This window comes from Salvelinus fontinalis, chromosome 35 (assembly GCF_029448725.1).
Source record: "Salvelinus fontinalis isolate EN_2023a chromosome 35, ASM2944872v1, whole genome shotgun sequence".
NCBI classification, from domain to species: Eukaryota; Metazoa; Chordata; class Actinopteri; order Salmoniformes; family Salmonidae; genus Salvelinus; species Salvelinus fontinalis.
In genome coordinates, this window is record NC_074699.1 from 29,924,019 (window position 1) to 29,949,371 (window position 25,353).

Here is a 25,353-nt window from a genome sequence, read left to right on the forward strand (position 1 = left end):
TGAAATACATCCACAGGTACACCTCCAATTGAATCAAATGATGTCAATTAGCCTATCAGAAGCTTCTAAAGCCAAGACATAATTTTCTGGAATTTTACAAGCTGTTTAAAGGCACAGTCAACTAGTGTATGTAAACTTCTGACCCACTGGAATTGCATTATAAGTCAAATAATCTGTCTGTAAACAATTGTTGGAAAAATGACTTGTGTCATGCACAAAGTAGATGCCTTAACCGACTTGCCGAAACTATACTTTGTTAACAAGAAATTTGTGGAATGGTTGAAAAACGAGTTTTAATGACTTCAACCTAAGTGTATGTATACTTCTGACTTCAATTGTAGATTCCAGGCTCATGTAAAAACTGTAACATGGACTGCCCCCAACTTGTGAGCATTGTTGATTCATCATTCAAGACAGATAAAAATAATAATTTATTGATTATTGTGACCATTCTCCTTCTCGGTCAGTGACCATTCTCTGTCAGTGGCAACACCTGGACAGTTGGTGAAAGAAGCCAATATAAGGTTAAGAATGAAGTCCCTGGAAGCTCGGTCCACATTCCATATGTGTTTAACTTCATTCCCTCTAAATGAAGGGCTTATCGGCCCTGTCTCGCTCTTTCAAACACAGACACGCACACACAATAGACTGTGCAGAAGGGGGGGGGGACATAAAGGCGACCGTTTAGCGTGCATTATTCATTACTATTTGAGCATCTGTCTGTGTCTGTGCGGTCGGCTAAGGGGGCTTGGGGATCCGCGGCTGAGCAAACACACAGGCAGGTTCCAGCTAGAGTGTCAAACGCGTCCCTCCATCACTGCAGCCATTGGTAGAAATGTCTGTTTCCAGTCTGTTGGCTTGGGTCGTTGGGCTCATAGCCTGCGTCAATGCCTTGGAGACAGCCGCGCTACACTGCTCCACTATTTCCCCTGACCCTGTGTAGGCTCTCGCACTCAGTTAAACAAACACCAGACCCTCTGATCATCAGACGCTCTTCAACAAATCAGTGTGCGATTCTGCGAGAGCGAGTGCACATCGTAAACTATTATTTCTCTGCACTCTATATCTCTCCAGGATGGATTTACCTTTAGCGGTGACAGCTACCTCGTATCCCGAGTGAGGGGTGTCTTATCAATTGCCAAGTTTCGTCAATTCCTGGAGTTTTGAGTGGGGAAGCAAGCGTTTTTTCCTCTCTTGATCCTCACTCGTATTTCACCACCGCATCAGCTGGAACGATAGCTGCTGCTTCACGATGGCAGGAGCGGGAATATTTCGGTGCATTCTGCTGTTACAGTGTTTAATCTCCACTGCGCTGTGCAACGCCGGATTCGCCTTCACGGAGGAGCCCTCGGAGAGAGCTGGGAAGTCAGACGGGTATTGTAGTCGGATATTACGGGCTCAGGGCACTCGTAATGAAGGCTACAACGAGTTTCGGCTCCGAGTCGAGGGGGACCCAGAAAATTATCATCCTGGGAGCACTTACAGAGGTACTGTATTCCGTCCTATTGCGCGCACATTGTCTGACACACAATAGGGTATTTTTTGCCTTTACTCTATTTCTCTTTTGTGTTCAACTCACGTGAAGACGCAGTGTTGTGGTCATTTATAAGGAAGTGATATAAGCCTAGAAGTCAGAGCTGTGTTATGACAAGTCAAACTCTCTTGTGGAAAGAGGAGTTGGCACAGACCAGAATGCCCTCATACTGTAACTTCATAGGCGTCTGTTTATCGCTGAAATATTTGCAACTTGTGATGCTCTAACTTCATTTTTGGTGACCCCACCTGCAAACTCATTGGTCATTATAGTTAACATTTTGATTCATTAGTCTAACAAAAGTCCCATTTTGGCTCAATCACTCATCACATCACAGTTTTACTCAAACACATTATCTCAGGGAAGCTAGTGTTTAACAATACAGTAATGATAATGACACGAGTAATGACAGCAATTGCCAGTTGTTTCAGCAAGTGAAGAGCTAATTTCCCTTCTGATTGATATAGCCTATAAAGATCTCATTCCTATGAGGAACGAATCCAGAAGGGTTAGTACTTTAGGATTTTGCAAACCTTTATTAAACCTATCAATCTGTTTCCCATCAGTTTGTTTTCTTCACTGACTGTGTGTTTGTGATCCCCAGTGACTCTGTATGCATCCAGTCCCGCTTACTTCAGAGGTTTCACCCTCATCGCTCTGAGGGAGGGCAGGGAAGGAGACAAAGAAGAGGACTATGCTGGCAATTTCCAGGTAAGACAACAATTAACCTTGTCATTATATGTCATTGAAATTATACAAAATGAAAATGTAGATATTACAACATGCATATTTTTAAAAATTGTAAATGACCTTCAGTTATTAGGTGAAAGTAATGCTATTTTAAGATGCAGTCAGTCATATCAGAAGCTAGCAGATTCATTACTTACTGCACCAACAGCTGCAAATTCCAATAAAACTACATCACATTTTGAAGTTCACTTTCCTTGCTTTGTCTATCATGAATCTAGCAAATACGTTTTGTAAGTCAGATTTCAGTATTTATTTAATTTCATAGAACAAACGTTTGTTAGAACATTTCTCACACATGCTTTAGCCAGGTATAGAGCAGGCCTGCCCAGGCAAGTGCAGGGGGGTTGCCTGGTAACATGTGCCTCAGAGGGAGACAATGTCTTCATAGTGCTGCAAATTCCCTTGATTTGTGAATCTGTTCGGACTGAACAGCTAGCCAACAGCTAAAATGTCTTTGAAAAATACGATTTCAGCTAATAGAGAGAAGTATCTAACTAAATAACTACATTATGGCGTTCACTAGTCATAAACTATTTACATATAATAGAAATGTGCGTACATTTGTGGAAAAAATTCCGACTTACTCAACCTTTAATAAGTTTATCCACAGTGTAAGTCAAAGACGTTTTGAATATACTGTATTTCAAGTTTGCATGATACAGGACAAAAAGAAGGCTGCACTCAAAGTTCACAAAAGTAGTGTAGGTGTCACGCCCTGACCGGAGAGAGCTTTTTATGTCTCTATTTTGGTTTGGTCAGGGTGTGATTTGGGTGGGCATTCTATGTTCCTTTTTCTATGATTTGTATTTCTGTGTGTTTGGCCGGGTGTGGTTCTCAATCAGAGGCAGCTGTCTATCATTGTCTCTGATTGAGAACCATACTTAGGTTGCCTTTTCCCACCTGTATTTGTGGGTAGTTGTCTATGTGTAGTTGCATGTCAGCACTAGTTGTTTATAGCTTCACGTTCGTTTTGTTATTTTGTTAGTTTGTTTAAGTGTTCTTCGTTGAATAAAGAAGAATGTATTCCAATCATGCTGCGCCTTGGTCTCATCGTTATGACGAATGTGACAGAACTACCCACCACCAAAGGACCAAGCAGCGTGGAAGAGAGGACTGGACATGGGAGGACATACTGGATGGCAAGGGATCCTACACATGGGAGGAGATCCTGGCTGGAAGGGATCGCCTCCCATGGGAACAGGTGGAGGCAGCCAGGAGAGCGGAGGCAGCAGGAAAAGGGAACCAGCGTTATGAGGGAACACGGCTGGCAAGGAAGCCCGAGAGGCAGCCCCAAAACATTTTTTTGGGGGGGGGAACACGGGGAGTGTGGCAGAGTCAGGTTGGAGACCTGAGCCAACTCCCTGTGCTTACTGTGGCGAGCATGTGACTGGTCAGGCCCCGTGCTATGGGGTGATGCGCACTGTGTCTCGGCTGAGCATTCACAGGCCGGTGTGCTCGGTGCCAGCGTCCCGCATTTGCCGGGTGGAAGTGGGCATCTAGCCAGAACGGGTGGTGCCAGCTCTGCGCTCGAGGCCGCCAGTGCGCCTCCACGGCCCAGTGTATCCGGTGCCTCGGCCAAGGAAGAGGCCTCCGGTATGTCTCCTCAGCCTGGTGAGTCCTGTGCCTGCTCCTAGAGCCAGGTCTCATGTGTGTCTCCCCAGCCTGGTGTGTCCTGTGCCTGCGCCCAGCCTGGAGCCTCCAGAGACGGCCTCCAGCTTGGCGCCTCCAGAGACGGCCTCCAGCCCGGTGCCTCCAGAGACGGCCTCCAGCCCGGTGCCTCCAGAGACGGCCTCCAGCCCGGTGCCTCCAGAGACGGCCTCCAGCCCGGTGCCTCCAGAGACGGCCTCCAGCCCGGAGCCTCCAGATACGGCCTCCAGCCCGGAGCCTCCAGATACGGCCTCCAGCCCGGAGCATCCAGAGACGCCCTCCAGTCCGGAGCCTCCAGAGACGCCCTCCAGTCCGGATCCTCCAGCGACGCCCTTCAGTCCGGACCCTCCAGAGGCGCCCTTCAGTCCGGAGCTTCCAGAGGCGCCCTTCAGTCCGGAGCTTCCAGAGGCGCCCTTCAGTCCGGAGCTTCCAGAGGCGCCCTTCAGTCCGGAGCTTCCAGAGGCGCCCTTCAGTCCGCAGCTTCCAGAGGCGCCCTTCAGTCCGCAGCTTCCAGAGGCGCCCTTCAGTCCGCAGCTTCCAGAGGCGCCCTTCAGTCCGCAGCTTCCAGAGGCGCCCTCCAGTCCGGAGCTTCCAGAGACGCCCTCCAGTCCGGAGCTTCCAGAGACGCCCTCCAGTCCGGAGCTTCCAGAAACGCCTTCCAGTCCGGAGCTTCCAGAGACTCCCTCCAGTCCGGAGCTTCCAGAAACGCCTTCCAGTCCGGAGCTTCCAGAGACGCCCTCCAGTCCGGAGCTTCCAGAAACGCCTTCCAGTCCGGAGCTTCCAGAGACGCCCTCCAGTCCGGAGCTTCCAGAGACGCCCTCCAGTCCGGAGCTTCCAGAGACGCCCTCCAGTCCGGAGCTTCCAGAGACGCCCTCCAGTCCGGAGCTTCCAGAGACGACCTCCAGTCCGGAGCTTCCAGAGACGCCCTCCAGTCCGGGGCCCGCAACGAGGGTTCCCAGGGCGGGGTCGGCGGTGAGGGTCCCCGCTCTAGAGGCGCCACCTAAGTTGGCCAAGCCAGAGGTGGAGCGGGGTCTACGTCCCGCACCAGAGCCGCCACCACGGAGAAATGCCCACCCAGACCCTCCCCTATAGGTTCAGGTTTTGCGGCCGGACCGCACCTTTGGGGGGGTACTGTCACGCCCTGACCGTAGAGAGCTTTGATGTCTCTATTTTGGTTTGGTCAGGGTGTGATTTGGGTGGGCATTCTATGTTCCTTTTTCTATGATTTGTATTTCTGTGTGTTTGGCCGGGTGTGGTTCTCAATCAGAGGCAGCTGTCTATCGTTGTCTCTGATTGAGAACCGTACTTAGGTTGCCTTTTCCCACCTGTATTTGTGGGTAGTTGTCTATGTGTAGTTGCATGTCAGGACTTTTGTTTATACTTTTGTTGCATGTCAGGACTAGTTGTTTATAGCTTCACGTTCGTTTTGTTAGTTTGTTTAAGTGTTCTTCGTTTATCTTCTCTGGGATATGTGGGACGCTCACGTCCCACTTAGCCAAAAGCCAGTAAAAATGCAGAGCGCCAAATTCAAATAAATTACTATAAAAATCCAACTTTCATGAAATCACACATGAAAGACACCAAATTAAAGCTACACTTGTTGTGAATCCAGCCAACATGTCTGATTTCAAAAAGGATTTACGGCGAATGCACACCAAACGATTATGTTAGGTCAGTACATAGCCACAGAAAAACACAGCCATTTTTCCAGCCAAAGAGAGGAGTAACAAAAAGCAGAAATAGAGATAAAATTAATCACTAACCTTTGATGATCTTCATCAGATGACACTCATAGGACTTCATGTTACACAATACATGTATGTTTTGTTCGGTAAAGTTCATATTTATAACCAAAAATCTGAGTTTAGGCGGGACGCTACTGTCTCACTTGGCCAAAAGCCAGAGAAAATGCAGAGCGCCATATTCAAATAAATGAATATAAAAATCAAACTTTCATTAAATCAGACATGAAAGATACCAAATTAAAAGCTACACTGGTTGTGAATCCAGCTGTCACGACTTCAACCGAGGCAGGCTCTCCTTCTCGTTCGGGTGGCGCTCGGCGGTCGTCGTCACCGGCCTACTAGCTGCCACTGACTCTTTTTCCTCCCCCTCCTTATGTGTTTATTTGTATCACCTGTGTTCAGTTAATTGTTAATTAGTGTGGCTTTATTAGTCAGCCAGCCCGTACGCTTCTTTGTGCGGGATTGTTTCATTGTGGCTTTTGGATTTCGGGAGTGGATATTATTATTGTGGACTGGGTTCGTTTATTCGTGTCGTTGGACCGTTGTATGTGACACCCAGTATGTCCATGTTGGACATTGTGTTTTCAAGTTGAGTATTAAAGGACTCAACATATTTAAGCTCTGCTGTTCCTGCGTCTGACTTCGCACCTCCCGACACTCAGATCGTTACAGAATCCCGCACCACTAAATGGAGTCAGCAGGAGCAGCAGCCAACCCTCTCCCATCGATGGAGGAACGGGTTCTCCACCACACCACCGTCCTCCATCGGATCGGATCAGCCATGGACCAGATGATGGAGAGAATGGAGCGATGGGAGAGGAGTGGGCTCCTCTCTCCACCTTCGGCTCCCCTTCCTCAGGACTCTCCATCCCCCGGCTCCAGCGCGCTCCGTCGTACGCTTCCGAGGGATTATGATGGAGCGGCGGCAGGGTGCCAGGGGTTCCTACTCCAGCTGGAGCTATACCTGGCCACTGTTCGCCCCACTCCCTCGGGAGCGGAGAGGGTGAGTGTCCTCGTCTCCTGCCTAACGGGTCGTGCTCTGGAGTGGGCCAACGCAGTCTGGAATGGCCCGGACTCAGCGAGGGAGCACTACCCGGAGTTTACCCGTCGTTTTCGTGCCGCGTTTGACCACCCCCCAGAATGCCTAGCGGTGGGTGAGAGACTATTCCATCTCAGGCAGGAGAAGAGGAGCGCACAGGATTTCGCGCTGGAGTTCCGGACCTTGGCCGCGGGATCAGGGTGGAACGACAGGGCCCTTATTGACCACTACCGGTGTAGTCTCCGGGAGGACGTCCGCAGGGAGCTAGCGTGTCGGGACATCGCTCTGTCTTTGGATGAGCTTATCGACATGTCCATCCGACTGGACAATCTGCTGGCTGCCCGCGGGCGTTCGGAGAGGGTCCTGTGCGTTCCACCACCCAGCGCCCCGGCTCCCATCCCGATGGAGTTGGGAGGGGCCGCGCCTAGGGGTATCGGAGGAGGCATCCCCTGCACCAGCTGTGGTCGGAGAGGACACACGGCCGATCGATGCTGGGGGGGTCTGTCTGGGAGTCGAGATGTCAGGCGGAACGCTTCTCGATCACCTCAGGTGAGTCAGCACCAAACTCACTCAGAACCCCCTGTCGGTCACATGTTTGTCTCAATTTTTTTCCTTGATTTTTTCCCCTCTTCCCAGCATAGGGCACTAGTCGATTCAGGTGCAGCTGGGAACTTTATGGATCGCGGACTCGCCCGAGAGTTGGGCGTTCCGCATGTGCCGATAGATTCTCCCCTTCCCGTGCACTCCCTAGATAGCCGGCCATTAGGGTCAGGGGTGGTCAGGGAGGCCACAGTTCCCCTGGACATGGTGACGCAGGGGAATCATAGGGAACGTATCAGTCTCTTTATTATTGATTCGCCTGCGTTTCCAGTGGTGCTGGGTATTCCCTGGTTGGCCCGGCACAATCCCAGTATTTCGTGGAGACAGGGGGTTCTCCAGGGGTGGTCAGAGGAGTGTTCTGGAAGGTGTCTGGGAGTTTCCATTGGTGCCACGTCGGTGGAGAGTCCAGACCAGGGTTCCACGGTGCGCATTCCCCCCGAGTATGCCGATTTGGCAATCGCTTTCTGTAAAAAGAATTACCACCACATCGACCGGGTAGGGATTGTGCGATAGATCTCCAGGTTAACGCTGCGCTTCCCAAGAGTCACGTGTACCCTTTGTCCCAAGAGGAGACATTGGCTATGGAGACATATGTCGCGGAGTCTCTGGGACAGGGGTACATTCGGCCCTCCATCTCACCCGTCTCCTCGAGTTTCTTTTTTGTAAAGAAGAAGGAGGGAGGTTTGCGTCCGTGTATTGATTATAGAGGTCTAAATGCCATCACAGTTGGGGTTTAGTTACCCACTACCTCTCATCGCTTCGGCGGTGGAATCATTTCACGGAGCGCAGTTCTTTACAAAACTGGACCTCAGGAGCGAGTACAGTCTGGTGCGTATTCGGAAAGGAGACGAGTGGAAAACCGCATTTAGTACCACATCGGGCCACTATGAGTACTGCGTCATGCCGTATGGGTTAAAGAATGCTCCAGCTGTTTTCCAATCCTTTGTAGACGACATTCTCAGGGACCTGCACGTGCAGGGGGTAGTTGTGTATATCGATGACATTCTGATCTACTCAACTACTCAAGCCGCGCATGTATCTCTGGTGCGCAAAGTGCTTGGCAGACTGCTGGAGCATGACCTATACGTCAAGGCTGAGAAGTGTGTGTTCTCCAAACAAGCCGTTTCCTTCCTGGGTTATCGCATTTCCACCTCGGGGGTGGTGGTGGAGAGTGACCGCATAAAGGCCGTGCGTAATTGGCCGACTCCAACCACGGTGAAAGAGGTGCAGCGGTTTTTGGGTTTTGCCAACTACTACCGGAGATTTATCCGGGGTTTTGGTCAGGTAGCGGCTCCCATTACCTCACTGCTAAAGGGGGGCCCGGTGCGGTTGCGGTGGTCAGCGGCGGCGGACGGAGCTCTCAACAGGTTGAAGGCTCTGTTCACGGATGCTCCCGTGTTGGCGCATCCGGATCCCTCTTTAGCATTCATAGTGGAGGTGGACGCATCCGAGGCTGGGGTGGGTGCCGTGCTATCACAGCGCTCGGGTACGCCACCAAAACTCCGCCCCTGCGCTTTCTTCTCTAGTAAGCTCAGTGCAGCGGAGCGTAACTATGATGTGGGGGATCGGGAGTTGTTAGCGGTGGTCAGGGCTGTGAAGGTGTGGAGACACTGGCTTGAGGGGGCTAAGCACCCTTTTCTCATTTGGACCGACCACCAGAATCTGGAGTATATTCGGGCAGCTCGGAGACTGAACCCGCGTCAGGCAAGGTGGGCCATGTTTTTCACCCGGTTTAGGTTCACGTTGTCCTACAGACCCGGTTCCCAAAACGTAAAGGCTGACGCACTGTCTCGCCTTTACGACACGGAGGATAGGACCACCGAGCCCACTCCCATCATCCCCGCCTCGAGGTTGATAGCGCCAGTGGTATGGGAGGTGGACTCGGACATCGAGCGGGCGTTACGGGCGGAACCCGCGCCTCCTCAGTGCCCGGCGGGCCGTAAGTACGTACCGCTTGGTGTTCGGGACCGACTGATTCGGTGGGCTCATGTCCTACCCTCCTCGGGTCACCCTGGGGTGACGAGGACAGTGGGGAGCCTTCGGGGAAGGTATTGGTGGCCCACCTTAGCTCGTGACGTTAGGGTTTATGTCTCCTCCTGTTCGGTATGCGCTCAGTGTAAGGCTCCTAGGCACCTTCCTAGAGGGAAGCTGCAACCCCTCCCCGTTCCACAATGGCCATGGTCTCATCTGTCCGTGGACTTCCTGACCGATCTTCCCCCTTCTCAGGGAAACACTACGGTTCTGGTAATTGTGGATCGGTTTTCTAAGTCCTGCCGTCTCCTCCCGTTGCCCGGTATCCCTACTGCCCTACAGACTGCGGAGGCCTTATTCACTCACGTCTTCCGGCACTACGGGGTGCCGGAGGACATCGTTTCTGATCGGGGCCCCCAGTTCACGTCCCGAGTATGGAGGGCGTTCATGGAGCGTCTGGGAGTCACGGTCAGCTTGACTTCCGGTTTTCACCCCGAGAGTAATGGGCAGGTGGAGAGAGTGAACCAGGAGGTGGGTAGGTTTCTGCGGTCCTATTGCCAGGACCGGCCAGGGGAGTGGGCGAGATACATTCCCTGGGCCGAGATGGCCCAGAACTCACTACGCCACTCCTCTACTAATGTGTCCCCCTTTCAGTGTGTGTCGGGGTACCAGCCGGTCCTGGCACCATGGCATCCGAGCCAGACCGAGGCTCCTGCGGTGGAGGAGTGGGTACAGCACTCCAAAGAGACCTGGAGGGCCGTCCAGGAGTCCCTTCAACAAGCCGCTAGGAGGCAGAAGAGGAGCGCTGACCGCCACCGCAGTGAGGCTCCCGTGTTTGTACCGGGGGAAAGGGTCTGGCTCTCGACCCGAAACCTACCCCTCCGCTTGCCCTGCCGGAAGCTGAGGCCGCAGTGTGTAGGGCCCTTCAAAGTCCTGAGGAGAATAAACGAGGTGTGTTATCGATTAAAACTCCCTTCCTATTATCGTATTAACTCCTCGTTTCATGTGTCTCTCCTCAGGCCAGTGGGAAATGGTCCCCTGCAGGACGGTGAGGTGCCGGAGGTCCCTCCCCCCCCTCTGGACATCGAGGGGTCCCCGGCGTACACGATACGGGCCATTTTGGACTCGAGACGCCGGGTGAGGGGCCTGCAGTACCTCGTGGACTGGGAGGGGTACGGTCCGGAGGAGAGGTGCTGGGTACCGGTGGAGGACATTTTGGATCCATCTATGTTAAGGGATTTCCATCGCCTCCATCCGGATCGCCCCGCGCCTCGTCCTCCGGGTCGACCTCGAGGCCGGTGTCGGCGCGTTGCGGGAGCCGCGCGTCAGAGGGGGGGTACTGTCACGACTTCAACCGAGGCAGGCTCTCCTTCTCGTTCGGGTGGCGCTCGGCGGTCGTCGTCACCGGCCTACTAGCTGCCACTGACTCTTTTTCCTCCCCCTCCTTATGTGTTTATTTGTATCACCTGTGTTCAGTTAATTGTTAATTATTGTGGCTTTATTAGTCAGCCAGCCCGTACGCTTCTTTGTGCGGGATTGTTTCATTGTGGCGTTTGGATTTCGGGAGTGGATATTATTATTGTGGACTGGGTTCGTTTATTCGTGTCGTTGGACCGTTGTATGTGACACCCAGTATGTCCGTGTTGGACATTGTGTTTTCAAGTTGAGTATTAAAGGACTCAACATATTTAAGCTCTGCTGTTCCTGCGTCTGACTTCGCACCTCCCGACACTCAGATCGTTACACCAGCCAACATGTCAGAATTCAAATAGGCTTTTCGGTGAAAGCAAGCAATGCTATTATCTGAGTTAGCACCATTGTAATCAAAGAGAGATAAGCATATTTCAACCCTGCAGGCGTGACACAAAACGCAGAAATAAAAATATAATTCATGCCTTAACTTTGACGAGTTTCTGTTGTTGGCACTCCAATATGTCCCATAAACATCACAAATGGTCCTTTTGTTTGATTAATTCCGGCGATGTATATCCAAAATGTCCATTTATTTGTCGCGTTTGATCCATAAAAACACCGGTTCCAACTCGTGAAACATGACTACAAAATATCTCAAAAGTTACCAGTGTACTTTGCCAAAACATTTCAAACTACTTTTGTAATACAACTTTAGGTAATTTTTTCAGTAAATAATCGATAAAATTGAAGACGGGATGATCTGTGTTCAATACAGGATTAAAACAATCTGTAGCATGATATCTGGTCATGCGCCTCTATCTAACAGTACACAACAAGTGACCCTGATTCAAAATGGCCGTACTTCTTCATTACACAAAGGAAAAACGCTCAACCAATTTCTAAAGACTGTTGACATCCAGTGGGAGCGGTAGAAACTGCAAGAAGGTTAATTAGAAATCTGTATTCCCAATGAAAATCCATTGAATAGAGAATAACCTCAACAAAAAAAAGAAATCAGAATGGTTTGTCCTTTGGGTTTTGCCTGCTAAATAAGTACTGTTATACTCACAGACATGATTCAACCAGTTTTAGAAACTTCAGAGTGTTTTCTATCCAAATCTACTAACAATATGCATATCTTATCTTCTGGGGATGAGTAGCTGGCAGTGTAATTTGGGTATGCTTTTCATCCAAACGTGAAAATGCTGCCCCCTATCCTAGAGAAGATAATAAAGAAGAATGTATTCCAATCCCGCTGCGCCTTGGTCTCATCGTTACGACAAACGTGACAGAACTACCCACCACCAAAGGACCAAGCAGCGTGGTATGGAGGAGCAGAGGGTTCAGGACTCCTGGACATGGGAGGAGATATTGGACGGTAAGGGACCCTGGAGACAGGCTGGGGAATATCGCCGCCCGAAAAAAGAGCTGGAGGCAGCTAAAGCGGAGAGGCGGCAATATGAGGCAAGGCAGCGCAGCAGGCACAAGAGGCAGCCCCAAAACATTTTTTGGTGGGGGCACACCGGGAGATTGGCGGGGTCAGGCGATAGACCTGAGCCAACTCCCCGTGCTTACCGGAAGCAGCGTGGTACTGGTCAGGCACCGTGTTATGCGGTGAAGCGCACGGTGTCTCCAGTGCTTGCTCATAGCCCGGAGCGGAATATGCCAGCCCCCCACAAGTGCCATGCGAGAGTGGGCATCCAGCCAGGGCGGATTGTGCCAGCTCAGCGCGTTTGGTCTCCGGTGCGCCGTTTCGGCCCAGGGTATCCTGCGCCGACTCTGCGTACTGTGTCTCCGGGGCGCTGGGAGGGTTCAGTTCGTCCAATGCCTGCGCTCCGCCCGTGACGGGCGAAAGTGGGCATTGAGCCAAATGGAGAGGTGCGAGTGTTAAGCACCAGATCTCCAGTGCTCCCCCACAGCCCGGTTCGACCTGTGCCTGCCCTCTGGAGGGGCCAGGCTAAAGTGGGCATTCAGCCTGGAGGAGTGGTGCCAAGACTGCGCACCAGAGCTCCAGTGCTCCCCCACAGCCCGGTTCATCCGGTGCCTCCTCTACGCACCAGGCCTCCTGTAGGTCTCCCCAGCCTGGTGTGCCCTGTGGCAGCCCCACGCACCAGGCTGTCTCCGCGTCTCCTCCCTCCAGAGTCGCCCTCCAGTCCGGATCCTCCAGCGACGCCCTCCAGTCCGGAGCCTCCAGTGTCGCCCTCCAGTCAGGAGCTTCCAGCGACGCCCTCCAGTCCAGAGCCTCCAGCGACGCCCTCCAGTCCTGACCCTACAGTCCGGAGCTTCCAGAGGCGCCCTACAGTCCGGAGCTTCCAGAGGCGCCCTTCAGTCAGGAGCTTCCATAGGCGCCCTTCAGTCCGGAGCTTCCAGAGGCGCCCTCCAGTCCGGTGCCCGCTCTGAGTGTGTGCCCAGTCCGGCCCCCACAACGAGGGTCCCCAGTCCGAGGCCCGCTACAAGGGTGCCCAGTCCAGTCCCCACAATGAGGGTTTCCAGTCTGGGGCCCGCTACGAGGATCCCTAGTCAGGGTGTAATTTGGGTGGGCATTCTATGTTAGTTTTCTATGTTTTGTATTTCTTTGTTGTTTTCTGTTTTTGTGTCTTCACCAGACAGAACCGTTTCGTGTTGTTACATTTTGCTATTTTGTCTGTGTTCAGTTTTTGAAATAAATAATCATGAACACTTCCCACGCTACGCTTTGGTCCACACCTTCTTCATACGACGACCGTTACAGTAGGTTTTTATACCCTGTTCGTATTATGGAGTCAGTCAGTTATCCAGTCAGTTGCTATGGGCACAGCAGTCCCAACGAATAGGGAGTGTATTGATGCAGTCATGTGATATACAGGTGCAAGGATATCCTCTCTCCCAGAGCAGAGCAGAGCCAACACACTTAACCACACCTGGCAGAACACTTACATCAACACCATATGCTGCCTGTGCCAGCTCTCACCCTTTCCGCTCTGTGTGTGAGAGAGAACTCCCAACATAATCTGTTCCCCTCTCAGACCCCTCCTGCCAGAGTCGTTCTGTTTCACGCATCATCTTGGAGGAAGCGCGATTACTTTCACCTCGTTTCCTCTAATACCTCTAGTTATGGCCCCCTCTGTATTCCTTTGTGTGTGTGTGTGTGTGTGTGTGTGTGTGTGTGTGTGTGTGTGTGTGTGTGTGTGTGTGTGTGTGTGTGTGTGTGTGCGTGTTTGAAAATGGGAAAAGGATCTTTGTGCCGGTCACGGAGAGCCCAGGTGTATGAAATTTGGCAATGCATGCATGTATGGTGCGCACACACACACACACACAAATCTGGCCAGGATTAGTGCAAAGATTGTTCCCAGCCTACACAGACGGCTTCAACTGGACTGGAAAAGGGAGGGAGCGAGAGAGGGAGAAGGAGGGATGGGGGAAGCGTTTTCACACTTAGATGTCAGGGGATATTGTAGGACATGTCCCCAGGTCTGATGAGGCCCTCCGGGTTCTAGCGTGGTGAGAGATGGGCTGGGGGAGACAGAGGTTTCAGGCCAAGAACACACAGCAGGTGAATTGGCCAATAACATGTTGTGTATTGGTTTTATAACCAGATTGCTGGGCCAGAGGACTGATACTCCTCCCTTACAGACACTATTTTAAACAAACAATGTTATGAATCAATTTGATAAACTAGTCACGCACAACCTGACTGAAATCTTTGAGTGATATGAATAAATCAATGAAAACTGTGCTCCTATAATGCTTCGGGAAAGAAAATCTTCTAACAAGGTGGAACTTCTACAATATATATTATATTTATGACCTTTATTTAAATCATTTTTGCACCTTGTAACAACGATAAATGTAAAAACACCTGTAAATGTAATAATTCTCCTTTCAGACTCATATTAAGCATATCCAATACAAAATTAAACCTAGAATCGGCTTCCTATTTCGCAACAAAGCCTCCTTCACTTATGCTGCCAAACATACCCTCGTAAAACTGACTATCCTACCGATCCTTGACTTCGGCGATGTCATTTACAAAATAGCCAACACTCTACTCAGCAAATTGGATGCAGTATATCACAGTGCATCCGTTTTGTCACCAAAGCCCCATATACCACCCACCACTGCGACCTGTATGCTCTCTTTGGCTGGTCCTCGCTACAAATTCGTCGCCAAACCCACTGGCTCCAGGTCATCTATAAGTCTTTGCTAGGTAAAGCTCTGCCTTATCTCAGCTCACTGGTCACTATAGCAACACCCACCCGTAGCAAGCGCTCCATCAGGTATATTTCTCTGGTCATCCCCAAAGCCAACACTTCCTTTGGCTGACCTTTCTTTCCAGTTCTCTGCTGCCAATGACTGGAACGAATTGCATAAATCACTTAAGTTGGAGACTTATATCTCCCTCACTAACATTAAGCATCAGCTGTCAGAGCAGCTTACCGATCGCTGCAGCTGTACACATCCCATCTGTAAATAGCCAATCCAATCAACTACCTACCTCAGCCCATCCCTACCTCATCCCATATTTGTTTCTCTTTTTCTGCTCTTTTGCACACCAGTATTTCTACTTGCACATCCTCATCTACACATCTATCACTCCAGCGTTAATTGCTAAATTGTAATTACTTCGCCACTATTGCCTATTTATTGCCTTACCTCCTTACTTAATTTGCACACACTGTATACAGATTTTTCTATTGTGTTATTGACTGTATGTTTGTTTATCCCATGTGTAACTCGGTGTTGTTGTTTTTGTCGCACTGCTTTGCTTTATCTTGGCCAGGTCGCAGTTGTAAATGAGAACTTGTTCTCAACTGGCCTACCTGGTTAAATAAAAGTGAAATCAATTTGAAACATTTAAAGATATATATATTTTTAATAGTTTTACATAATGTTGGTATAACTTGCCGATAAACATAATTCTTCCGCTAAATGTAGTACGTTATTACATTAACCGGTGGTTAATATGTTAGCTGGTGGTTTCATGAATAATGTAATAACTTCATCCAATCATGTAATAACATACCAAAATATATACATTTTTTATGTAATACTTCAGTCAATGTGATGAACATACAGTACCACCACCCACTGCCAATTACAACACTAACAAACTCGAGACACTCACAAGCACACATTGAAATATACACACACACACAGTCACACACACACACACACACACACACACACACACACACACACACACACACACACACACACACACACACACACACACAGATAGAAAGAAAAATACCCGAATGACTCTGTAGGCCCTGGTATTAAACATGTCATCTGCAATATTTCCCTGCAAACAATAATGAATCATTAGGAGGTCACAAAATCACCTAAAGTCGCCAGGATGTTGTGTCATGGTCCCCTGGAGTTTTTTTCTAGTTCGCAATTTGACCCGGAGACGTCCCAAAGGACGTTGTGTCATGGTCCCCTGGAGGTTTTGTCTATTTCCCAGTTTGTCCCGAGGACGATTTTGGGACGTTGTGTCATGGTCTCCTGAAGGTTTTGTCTAGTTCCCAGTTTGTCCCGAGGAACGATTTTGCGACATTGTGTTATGGTCTCCTGGAGGTTTTGTCTAGTTCCCAGTTTGTCCCGAGGACAATTTTGCGACGTTGTGTTACGGTCTCCTGGAGGTTTTGTCTTGTTTCCGGTTTGTCCCGAGGACAATTTTGGGACATTGTATCATGGTCTCCTGGAGGTTTTGTCTAGTTTCCGTTTTGTCTCGAGGACGATTTTGGGACATTGTATCATGGTCTCCTGGAGGTTTTGTCTAGTTCCCGATTTGTCCCGAGGATGATTTTGGGACGTTGTTTCATGGTCTTCTGGAGGTTTTGTCTGGTGATCCATTAAAACTTCTTGACGCACGGATCCCTTTAGCGGGATCATTTTCATCAACAACCGCTGAATTGCAGAGCGCCAAATTTAAAAATAAAAATTGCTAAAGAAATTTATATTCATGAAATCACAATTGCAATATAGCAAAACACAGCTTAGTTTGTTGTTAATCCACCTGTCGTGTCATATTTTGAAAATATACCTTACAGCGAAAGCAATCCAAGCGTTTGTGTGAGTTTATTGATCACTAGACAAACATTACGAACACCTAGCAGCAATGTAGATTGGTCACGAAATTCAGAAAAGCAATAAAATGAATCGCTTACCTTTGATGATCTTCGGATGTTTGGACTCACGAGACTCCCAGTTACACAATAAATGTTCCTTTTGCTCGATAAAGATTATTTTTATATCAAAAAACCTCCATTTGTTTGGTGCGTTATGTTCAGTATTCCACAGCCTTTAGGCAGGTCATCAAGGGTTGACGAAAATTCCAAATAGTATCCGTAAAGTTTGTAGAAACATGTCAAATGTTTTTAATAATCAATCCTCCGGTTGTTTTTAACATAAATAATCAATAATATTTCAACCGGACGGTAAACTATTCAATAACAGAGATAAAGAAAACGTCGAGCTACAACTTTCGCGCGCATTAACTATTGGAAGGACATTCAGCTATCCACTGACGCGATTTGATAACTCTGGCTCATTTTTCAGAATAAAAGCTTGAAACTATGTCTAAAGACTGTTCACACCCTGAGGAAGCCATATGAAAATGAATCTGGTTGATATCCCTTTAAATGGACGAAAGGCAGGCAATGGAACAGTGATTTTTCAAAATAAGAGTCACTTCCGGGTTGGATTTCCTCAGGTTTTCACCTGCAAAATCAGTTCTGTTATACTCACAGACAATATTTTGACAGTTTTGAGTGTTTTCTATCCTACTCTGTCAATCATATGCATATTCTAGCATCTGGACCTGAGAAATAGGCAGCTTACATTGGGGACGTTATTTTTCCAAACATAAAAATTCTGCCCCCTAGCTTCAAGAGGTTTAAAGCTCTTTGTCTTTTGGCAATGCTAGTCACACACACACACACACACACACACACACACACACACACACACACACATATGTACTCACACAGTGCTTTTAACATAGTGTTTCAACTCACATATTTGACACACGTCGTGTATGCTTATTCATACAGTAATATATATATATATATATATTTTTTTACATACATGTTCTCACCTGGGATTTAAACTTACAACCTCTTGGTTCACTGCAATCTTCCTTCTATGCCACCATGTCTGTATCATTGATTGATTTCACATGCAATCCTATCCCTACACTTTACACTTCAAAGTAACTGTTAAAAATACACTCTCTTAAAAATACACTCAAGAAAAACTATTGTATTTATCGAGTCAGTTTAAAACAAAATAATATGCCCCACTAACATTAGACAACTTTACTAAAAACCCAAACTGAAATATCTGAAATAAGTAAATGAAATCAATGAGAGAATAGTCAGATTACCTGATAGCTTAATGGCACACTTTTGCTAAGTACAGAGATGTATTATAAGTAATGTATATGTAAGGGTCATCTGAAATTCTACAGACTTTGTGGCACAGCAGAAAGATCAGCATTCCCCAAATCCAGAGGTTGTGAGTTTAAATCCCATTGTTGGCGTCATATTGATAAGTCAGTACTGAAGTTATCATGTCAAGTGTAATCATACTGTCATTGATTAAATATTTTTACACTGTTTTAGCTGAACAGCTTACCACTAACCTAACACCCATACCATTTCATTACTTTACTTATAACGGGTTGGGACACCTAGGACAATCACATGACACATTCCTCCAAGAATGTCCAGTGCACAATGACACAACATCGCAAGAACATCCTCGGGGAAGACCCGGGACCAACTGGGAACTAGACAAAAGCTCCAGGGGACCATCACACAACATCCCAAGAACATCCTAAAAACTTTCTCTGGCACAAATCGAGAACTACGCAAAACCTCCAGGGGACCATAACACAATGTCCCAAGAACTTCCTAAAAACGTACCTGGTAACATCCCCGGGACAAACCGGGAAGTAGACAATACCTCCAGGGGATCATGACACAACCCCCCAAGAACTAAAACATTCCTAAAAACATTCGGGGACGCCAAACATTTTTGAAATAGGTCACCCAGAGACCTTTCCCTTGGGACAATCATGCAACGTCCGAAGCACTACTAAAATTAACGTACTGAAAAGGTCATAAAAAGTTCATGCCATGGTCCTCAGTGATGTCCTGGAAACTTATAGGGGATTAGACAAAGGTCCCCTAGAGAACGTTCCCTTGGGAACATCACTTGACGTCCTAAGAACTTGTACAATGGAATTCCTCTAAAAAGGTCCTGACATGTCCCTCTGTGATGTCCTGGGAACATACAGCAAACTAGACAAAGGTCTCCGAGAGAATGTTCCCTTGGAAACATCACGCAACATTCTTAGAACGTTCTCAGAACAACAGAGCATAACGTCACAGCGAAACCCTTAAGGGACATAATGAAAACGCCACCAAATGCCTTTTAGGACGTCCCATGTTTGCTGGGTTACTGCTGTTCAACTTTCATCTCAACAAATTTATGAATGTGCATGTATTCTGTTTTTGCTGTTTATAGTGTGCAGATTCGTAAATTCCTTGTAAATTCGTAAATTCCTATTCGTAAATTCCTATTCTGTCTGTATATTATGTTTATTGTCTATATTCACCATTTCACCAAATCAAATTCCAGGTACAGTGGGGCAAAAAAATAATTTAGTCAGCCACCCATTGTGCAAGTTCTCCCACTTAAAAAGATGAGAGAGGCCTGTAATTTTCATCATAGGTACACTTCAACAATGACAGAAAAAAAATCCAGAAGATCACATTGTAGGATTTTTTATGAATTTTTAAAACCATGACCTAGTGAGATATACATGGAGGAGACTTAATCAAGCAAGTCGTCTTGACTACTTTCTTGTCTCTTTCTCTCTTGCATCAAAGGCTAAAAAATATTTAATAGGAGAGAGAATGCGATCGGATCATCATCTATTTGGCATTAACATAACTCTTATAGATTTTCCACGTGGACGGGGATATTGGAAATGTTATCAAAGTTTACTGGAGGACAACTTATTTTTAAATAAGACAAAAGAATTTACAACATAATTTTTCCAGTATAATTTAGGTTCAGCAAATCCCCTTATTGTTTGGGATACCTTTAAATGTACATTCAGGGGTCATTCAATTCAATATTCATCAATAATAAAAAAAAGCAGTTTCTGGCTAAAGAGACAAGACTAACAAGGGAAATCCATGAACTAATGGTACAGGTAGATAGCAATAAAGACGATACTACAGAGATACAAAATAAGTTCGAGGAAAAACAAAAATAACCTGAGGAATTTATTCAAGATCTAATGTAATCTATTACAAAAATAAAGCAAACTGGATGGAATATGGAGAAAAATGCACAAAATTCTTCCTGAATCTCCAATACAGGAATGCTAACAAAAATAATTTGCAGAAACTCATTACTGAAGACGGAGTCATCTATGATATTCCGAAATTATATTTTAAAAGAGGAAGCTAATTATTTTAGGCAAATGTTCTCTTTTCTGTCTCATCCTTTCCCATTGAATGAAGATTATGGTAAGGAATTCTTTCCAAATAATATAAAAAATGGAATATTAACAAATGTACAGAAAGATCAGTGCGTTGGCCAAATTACAGAGGAATAACTTTTTGAGGCTGTTAAATCCTTTCAGTCTGGAAAAACCCCAAGGCTTGATGGCATACCGGTAGAGGTTTATCAAGTCTTGTTTGATATACTAAAAGCACCATTGTTAGATTGTTTTAACCTCTAACGAGCCTCTACCCCGGATCCGGGAGCACCCCCCACCCCCCCCCACACTGATTAGCATCGCTAGCATAGCGTCACAATTAAATAGTAGCATCTAAATATCATTAAATCACAAGTCCAAGATACCTAATGAAAGATACAGATCTTGTGAATAAAGCCACCATTTCAGATTTTTTAAATGTTTTACAGGGAAGACACAATATGTAAATCTATTAGCTAAACACGTTAGCAAAAATCACCATTTTTCTTTGTCCACCATTTTCTCTCAACACCAGTAGCTATCACCAATTCGGCTAAACTAAGATATTGATAGCCACTAACCAAGAAAAAACCTCATCAGATGACAGTCTGATAACATATTTATGGTATAGGATAGGTTTTGTTAGAAACATTTGCATATTTCAGGTAGATATCATAGTTTACAATTGCACCCACCGTCACAAATGGACTAGAATAAATACATAGAGCAACGTGTATTACCTAATTACTAATCATCAAACATTCGTAAAAATACACAGCATACACTAATCGAAAGACACAGATCCTGTGAATACAGACAATATTTCAGATTTTCTAAGTGTCTTACAGCGAAAACACAATAAATCACTATATTAGCATACCACATACGCAAATGTTACCCGAGCACTGATTCTAGCCAAAGAGAGCGATATCGTATCATCGCCAAAATATATAAATTTTTTCACTAACCTTCTCAGAATTCTTCAGATGACACTCCTGTAACATAATATTACAACATACATATACAGTTTGTTCGAAAATGTGCATATGTAGCCACCAAAATCATGGTTAGACAATGACAAAAGTAGCACAGCTGGTCAGAAAATGTCGTGCACCATATTAGACAGTGATCTAGTCTTATACATAAATACTCATAAACTTGACTAAAAAATATAGGGTGGACAGCGATTGATAGACAATTTAATTCTTAATACAATCGCGGAATTACATTTTTTAAATTATCCTTACTTTTCAATACAGGTTGCGCCAAGCAAAGCTACATCTAACAAAATGGCAGAACGTGCGTTTGACATTTTTCTACAGAACAACGATTTATCATCTTAAACATTTCTTACTATGAGGCGATCTTCCATCAGATTCTTGGGCAATGAATCCTTTCTTGGGTCTAATCTTCTTTTGGTCGAAAGATGTCCACTTGTCCGTCGAAATGCCCACTAACGTACGACCGGGACCCCAAAACGTGCCCGGAGCTTCAAAGTCTATTACAAAGCAATGCCTCAAAATCGCACTAAACGGATATAAATTGCTATAAAACGGTTTAAATTAACTACATTATGATGTTTCTAACACCTATAACGAGTAAAAACATGACCGACGCTATATTACTGGCTAAACCAAGACTTGGAAAAAGGCCAGTCAGATATCCTTCTTGCGTTGAGCGCAGACTCCAAAGGAATCCTACTTCCGGTCTTCGGTCATTTATAGAGCCTGTGATTGCGCAATAGACTCCATTCAAATTGTCATCACTTACTGACATCTAGTGGAAGGCGTGGGCAGTGTTTGTATCTCATAGGATTAACAGAGACTTTAAAAACTGATCTGGAACCAGAGGCCAAGATGTCTAAATCTCACACACTGGGAGGAAAAGTGCTGTAGAATGAGTTCTGTTTCACTCAGAGACATAATTCAAACGACTATAGAAACTAGAGAGTGTTTTCTATCCAATAATAACAATAATATGCATATTGTACGAGCAAGAATTGAGTACTAGGCAGTTTAATCTGTAGAGTTAATTATGCTAATGCGAAATAGCACCCCCTATAGTTGCAAGAAGTTAACTACTCCTATAAAAATGGTAGTCTGTCAGGTACTCAGCAGGAAGGTCTGATTTCTCTATTATTTAAACAAGACCCAGATGGCAAATATAAAGACCCAGTCGATCTAAAAAACTGGAGGCCCCTTACACTTCAATGTCGTGATGCAAAAATACTAGCAAAATGCATAGCACTCAGAATTTAAAGGGTTTAACCAGGTATTGTTCATCCTGATCAGACAGGTTTTTTACATGGACAATACATTGGAGATAATATACGACAACAACTCAAAATAATAGAACATCATGAAACATATAAGAAGCCAGGAATGGTATTTATAGCGGATTTTGAAAGGCATTTGATGAAGTAAGACTGGATTTTATTTATAAATGCCTGGATTTTTTAAATTTTGGTAATTATCTTATAAAATGGGCAAAACAAATGTACAGCAACCCCAGGTGTAAAATAGTAAATAATGGCTACTTCTCAGAGAGTTTTGAATTGTCAAGAAGAGTTAAACAAGGGTGTCCGCAGTCACCATATCTATTCGCTATGGCCATCGAAATGTTAGCTATTAAAATCAAATCCATTAACAACATTAGAGGATTAGAAATCCAAGGCTTAAAAACAAAGGTGTCCATGTATGCCGATGACTCAAGTTTTATATTAAGTCCAGAAAAGATATAACAAATATTACAAGAAATATTATGGCTGAACTCAAATGTGCTGGTTGATAAAATACCTGTAATTATGGGAAAGATGTTTGAAAAGGGTATTTTGTATATTAGGGTATATTAAATTGGAATGGTAGAGTCATGTCCCTCATGGAGTTATCAGAATTGTGCGGAAAGGTCTGCTCAATCCAAGAGTACAACCAATTGATTACAGCATTACCCCAAAAATGGAGGAGGCAGGTGGCAGCGGGAGGAGGTAGGGAACTGGTCTGTCTGCCCAATATATAGGAATATAAATAGCATGAATAGGAAAGTATTACAGTTTCATCTGAGGACCAGGATGTTGACAACTGTGTCATACAGATTGCAAAATAGTATGGAAGAGAGTTTTGATGTACTGAATCCATGGTATGAGTTGATATATAAAACAACGCAAGATTCAAGACTTTGTGCTTTTCAGCTAAAATTATTATATAGAATTCTTGCCACCAACAAAATGTTGAATATTTGGGGCATGAAATCATCGAAGCTCTGCAGATTTTGCTAAGAGGATACAGGATCAAAAGACCATTTATTTTGTTATTTCCCTCAGGTAGCCTGTTTCTGGTCTCAGGTTCAGGAATGTCTGAAAATGCATAGCATTGATCTAAAATTGACCCCAGAAATAGTACTCTAGGAGATCTGGAGAGACCGGGTCAGTCAATTACTAATATACTAATACTCTTAGTAAAAGTATTTATCTTCAACTCGCAATCTGTGGATTCTATTCGATTAGATAGATTGAAATTGTAGGTTAACCTCTACAGAGTACCTAACCCGGATCCGGGAGCACCCCCCACACCCCCCACACTGATTAGCATCGCTAGCATAGCGTCACAATTAAATAGTAGCATCTAAATATCATTAAATCACAAGTCCAAGACACCCAATGAAAGACACAGATCTTGTGAATAAAACCACCATTTCAGATTTTTTAAATGTTTTACAGGGAAGACACAATATGTAAATCTATTAGCTAAACACGTTAGCAAAATGACACCATTTTCTTACTCCAACAGTTTCTTACTCCATCAGGTGCTATCACCAATTCGGCTAAACTAAGATATTGATAGCCACTAACCAACAAAAAAATTCTTAAGATGACAGTCTGATAACATATTTATGGTATAGCATAGTTTTTTTTTTTTAAATGTGCATTTTTCAGGTATAAATCACAGTTCTACATTGCAGCTGCAATCTGATATAGTGCTGATGCAGCTAGAACAATTACAGAGACCAACGTTATATAACTAATTACTTGTCTTAAAACATTTCAGAAAAAATACACAGCGTACAGACATTGAAAGCCCAACATCTGGTGAATCCAAACAATATTTCAGATTTTTTAAATGTTTTATAGCGAAAACAAAATGTAGCGCTAAATTAGCATAACCAGGCCAGCCAGAACCAGCTGGACGCGCGCGACCAGTTCACATGCACGACAGATATATGAAATAACATCGTAAATTGGGTCTTACTATTGCTGGTCTTTCATCAGAATGTTGATCAAGGTGTCCTTAGTCCTGATGAGTCGTTCAATCCATTCACAATGGCAACCTCCCCTCTTCATTTAGCCTGGGTACTGGTCGACTGGCACGGTCCATGTCCAAAGTTAAAAAACTCAAAGAACGGAACACGGCAAAACTCCCGAAAAAATTCTAATAATCTGATTAAACTATATTGAAAAAACATACATTACGGTGATATGGTCACATGTATCAAACAAACTTCGACACGGAGATAGTTTTCATCCGTAACGTCAGCATAACAAAAGACAATGGCACCTCTGAAAACGCGCATCTCAGAAACCGGAAGTTGTCGGTCACGCTAAAGAAATAGGTCTTATTTCACGTCAGTACAAGATAAACAAAAAATTTCTCCTCTGACGTCTTCCAGACACCCAGAGGAAGAAGAAGGAAGTGTGTTTCGGGTCATAGGTCGCGTGACCATATATAGGCAGAGCTTTGAAGCGAGCATACACATCTTGCAATCTTCTTCTGGCTCAGGGAAAGTGCTGTGAAATGACCTGTGTTTGACTCAGAGACAAAATTGGAACGGTTTTAGAAACCATAGCTTGTTTTCTATCCAATGGGATATGGTTATATGCATATAGTAACAGCAATAATTGAATAAGAGGCAGTTTTATCTGTAGAGGCAATTATGCTAATGTGAAAACAGCACCCCCTGTATTCTCAAGAAGTTAAACATCACAGCATAGTTGAAAGATATGTGTTGCGTAGAAACCCGAAGTGGGTGGCCAGCAGAGATAGATGGGATGGGCTGAGGGAAGCTGAGGGTTGGTATGTGGAATTGTAGACAAGTGGGAGTGGAGTTAACCTGTCTAGGATCAGCGTGGCGCTAGCGGCACACCCCCCCCCCCCCCACTGAAAAACCAGTGCCGCGAAATTCAAAA

The 25,353-nt window shown here is 45.8% G+C and overlaps 1 protein-coding gene across 2 annotated transcripts in view; it reads left to right on the forward strand.

Annotated features, from left to right (window-relative positions):
• The first annotated feature begins 718 nt into the window (after window positions 1-718).
• LOC129834713 (spondin-1-like) overlaps window positions 719-25,353 on the forward strand; it is a 163,856-nt gene continuing 139,221 nt past the window's right edge. For both annotated transcript variants that reach the window (XM_055899948.1, XM_055899949.1), the window contains exons 1-2: window positions 719-1,487; window positions 2,139-2,245. In XM_055899948.1, coding sequence (XP_055755923.1) covers window positions 1,253-1,487; window positions 2,139-2,245 — 342 coding nt within the window. In that variant the 5' untranslated portion in view covers window positions 719-1,252. The remainder of the gene's footprint in view (window positions 1,488-2,138; window positions 2,246-25,353) is intronic.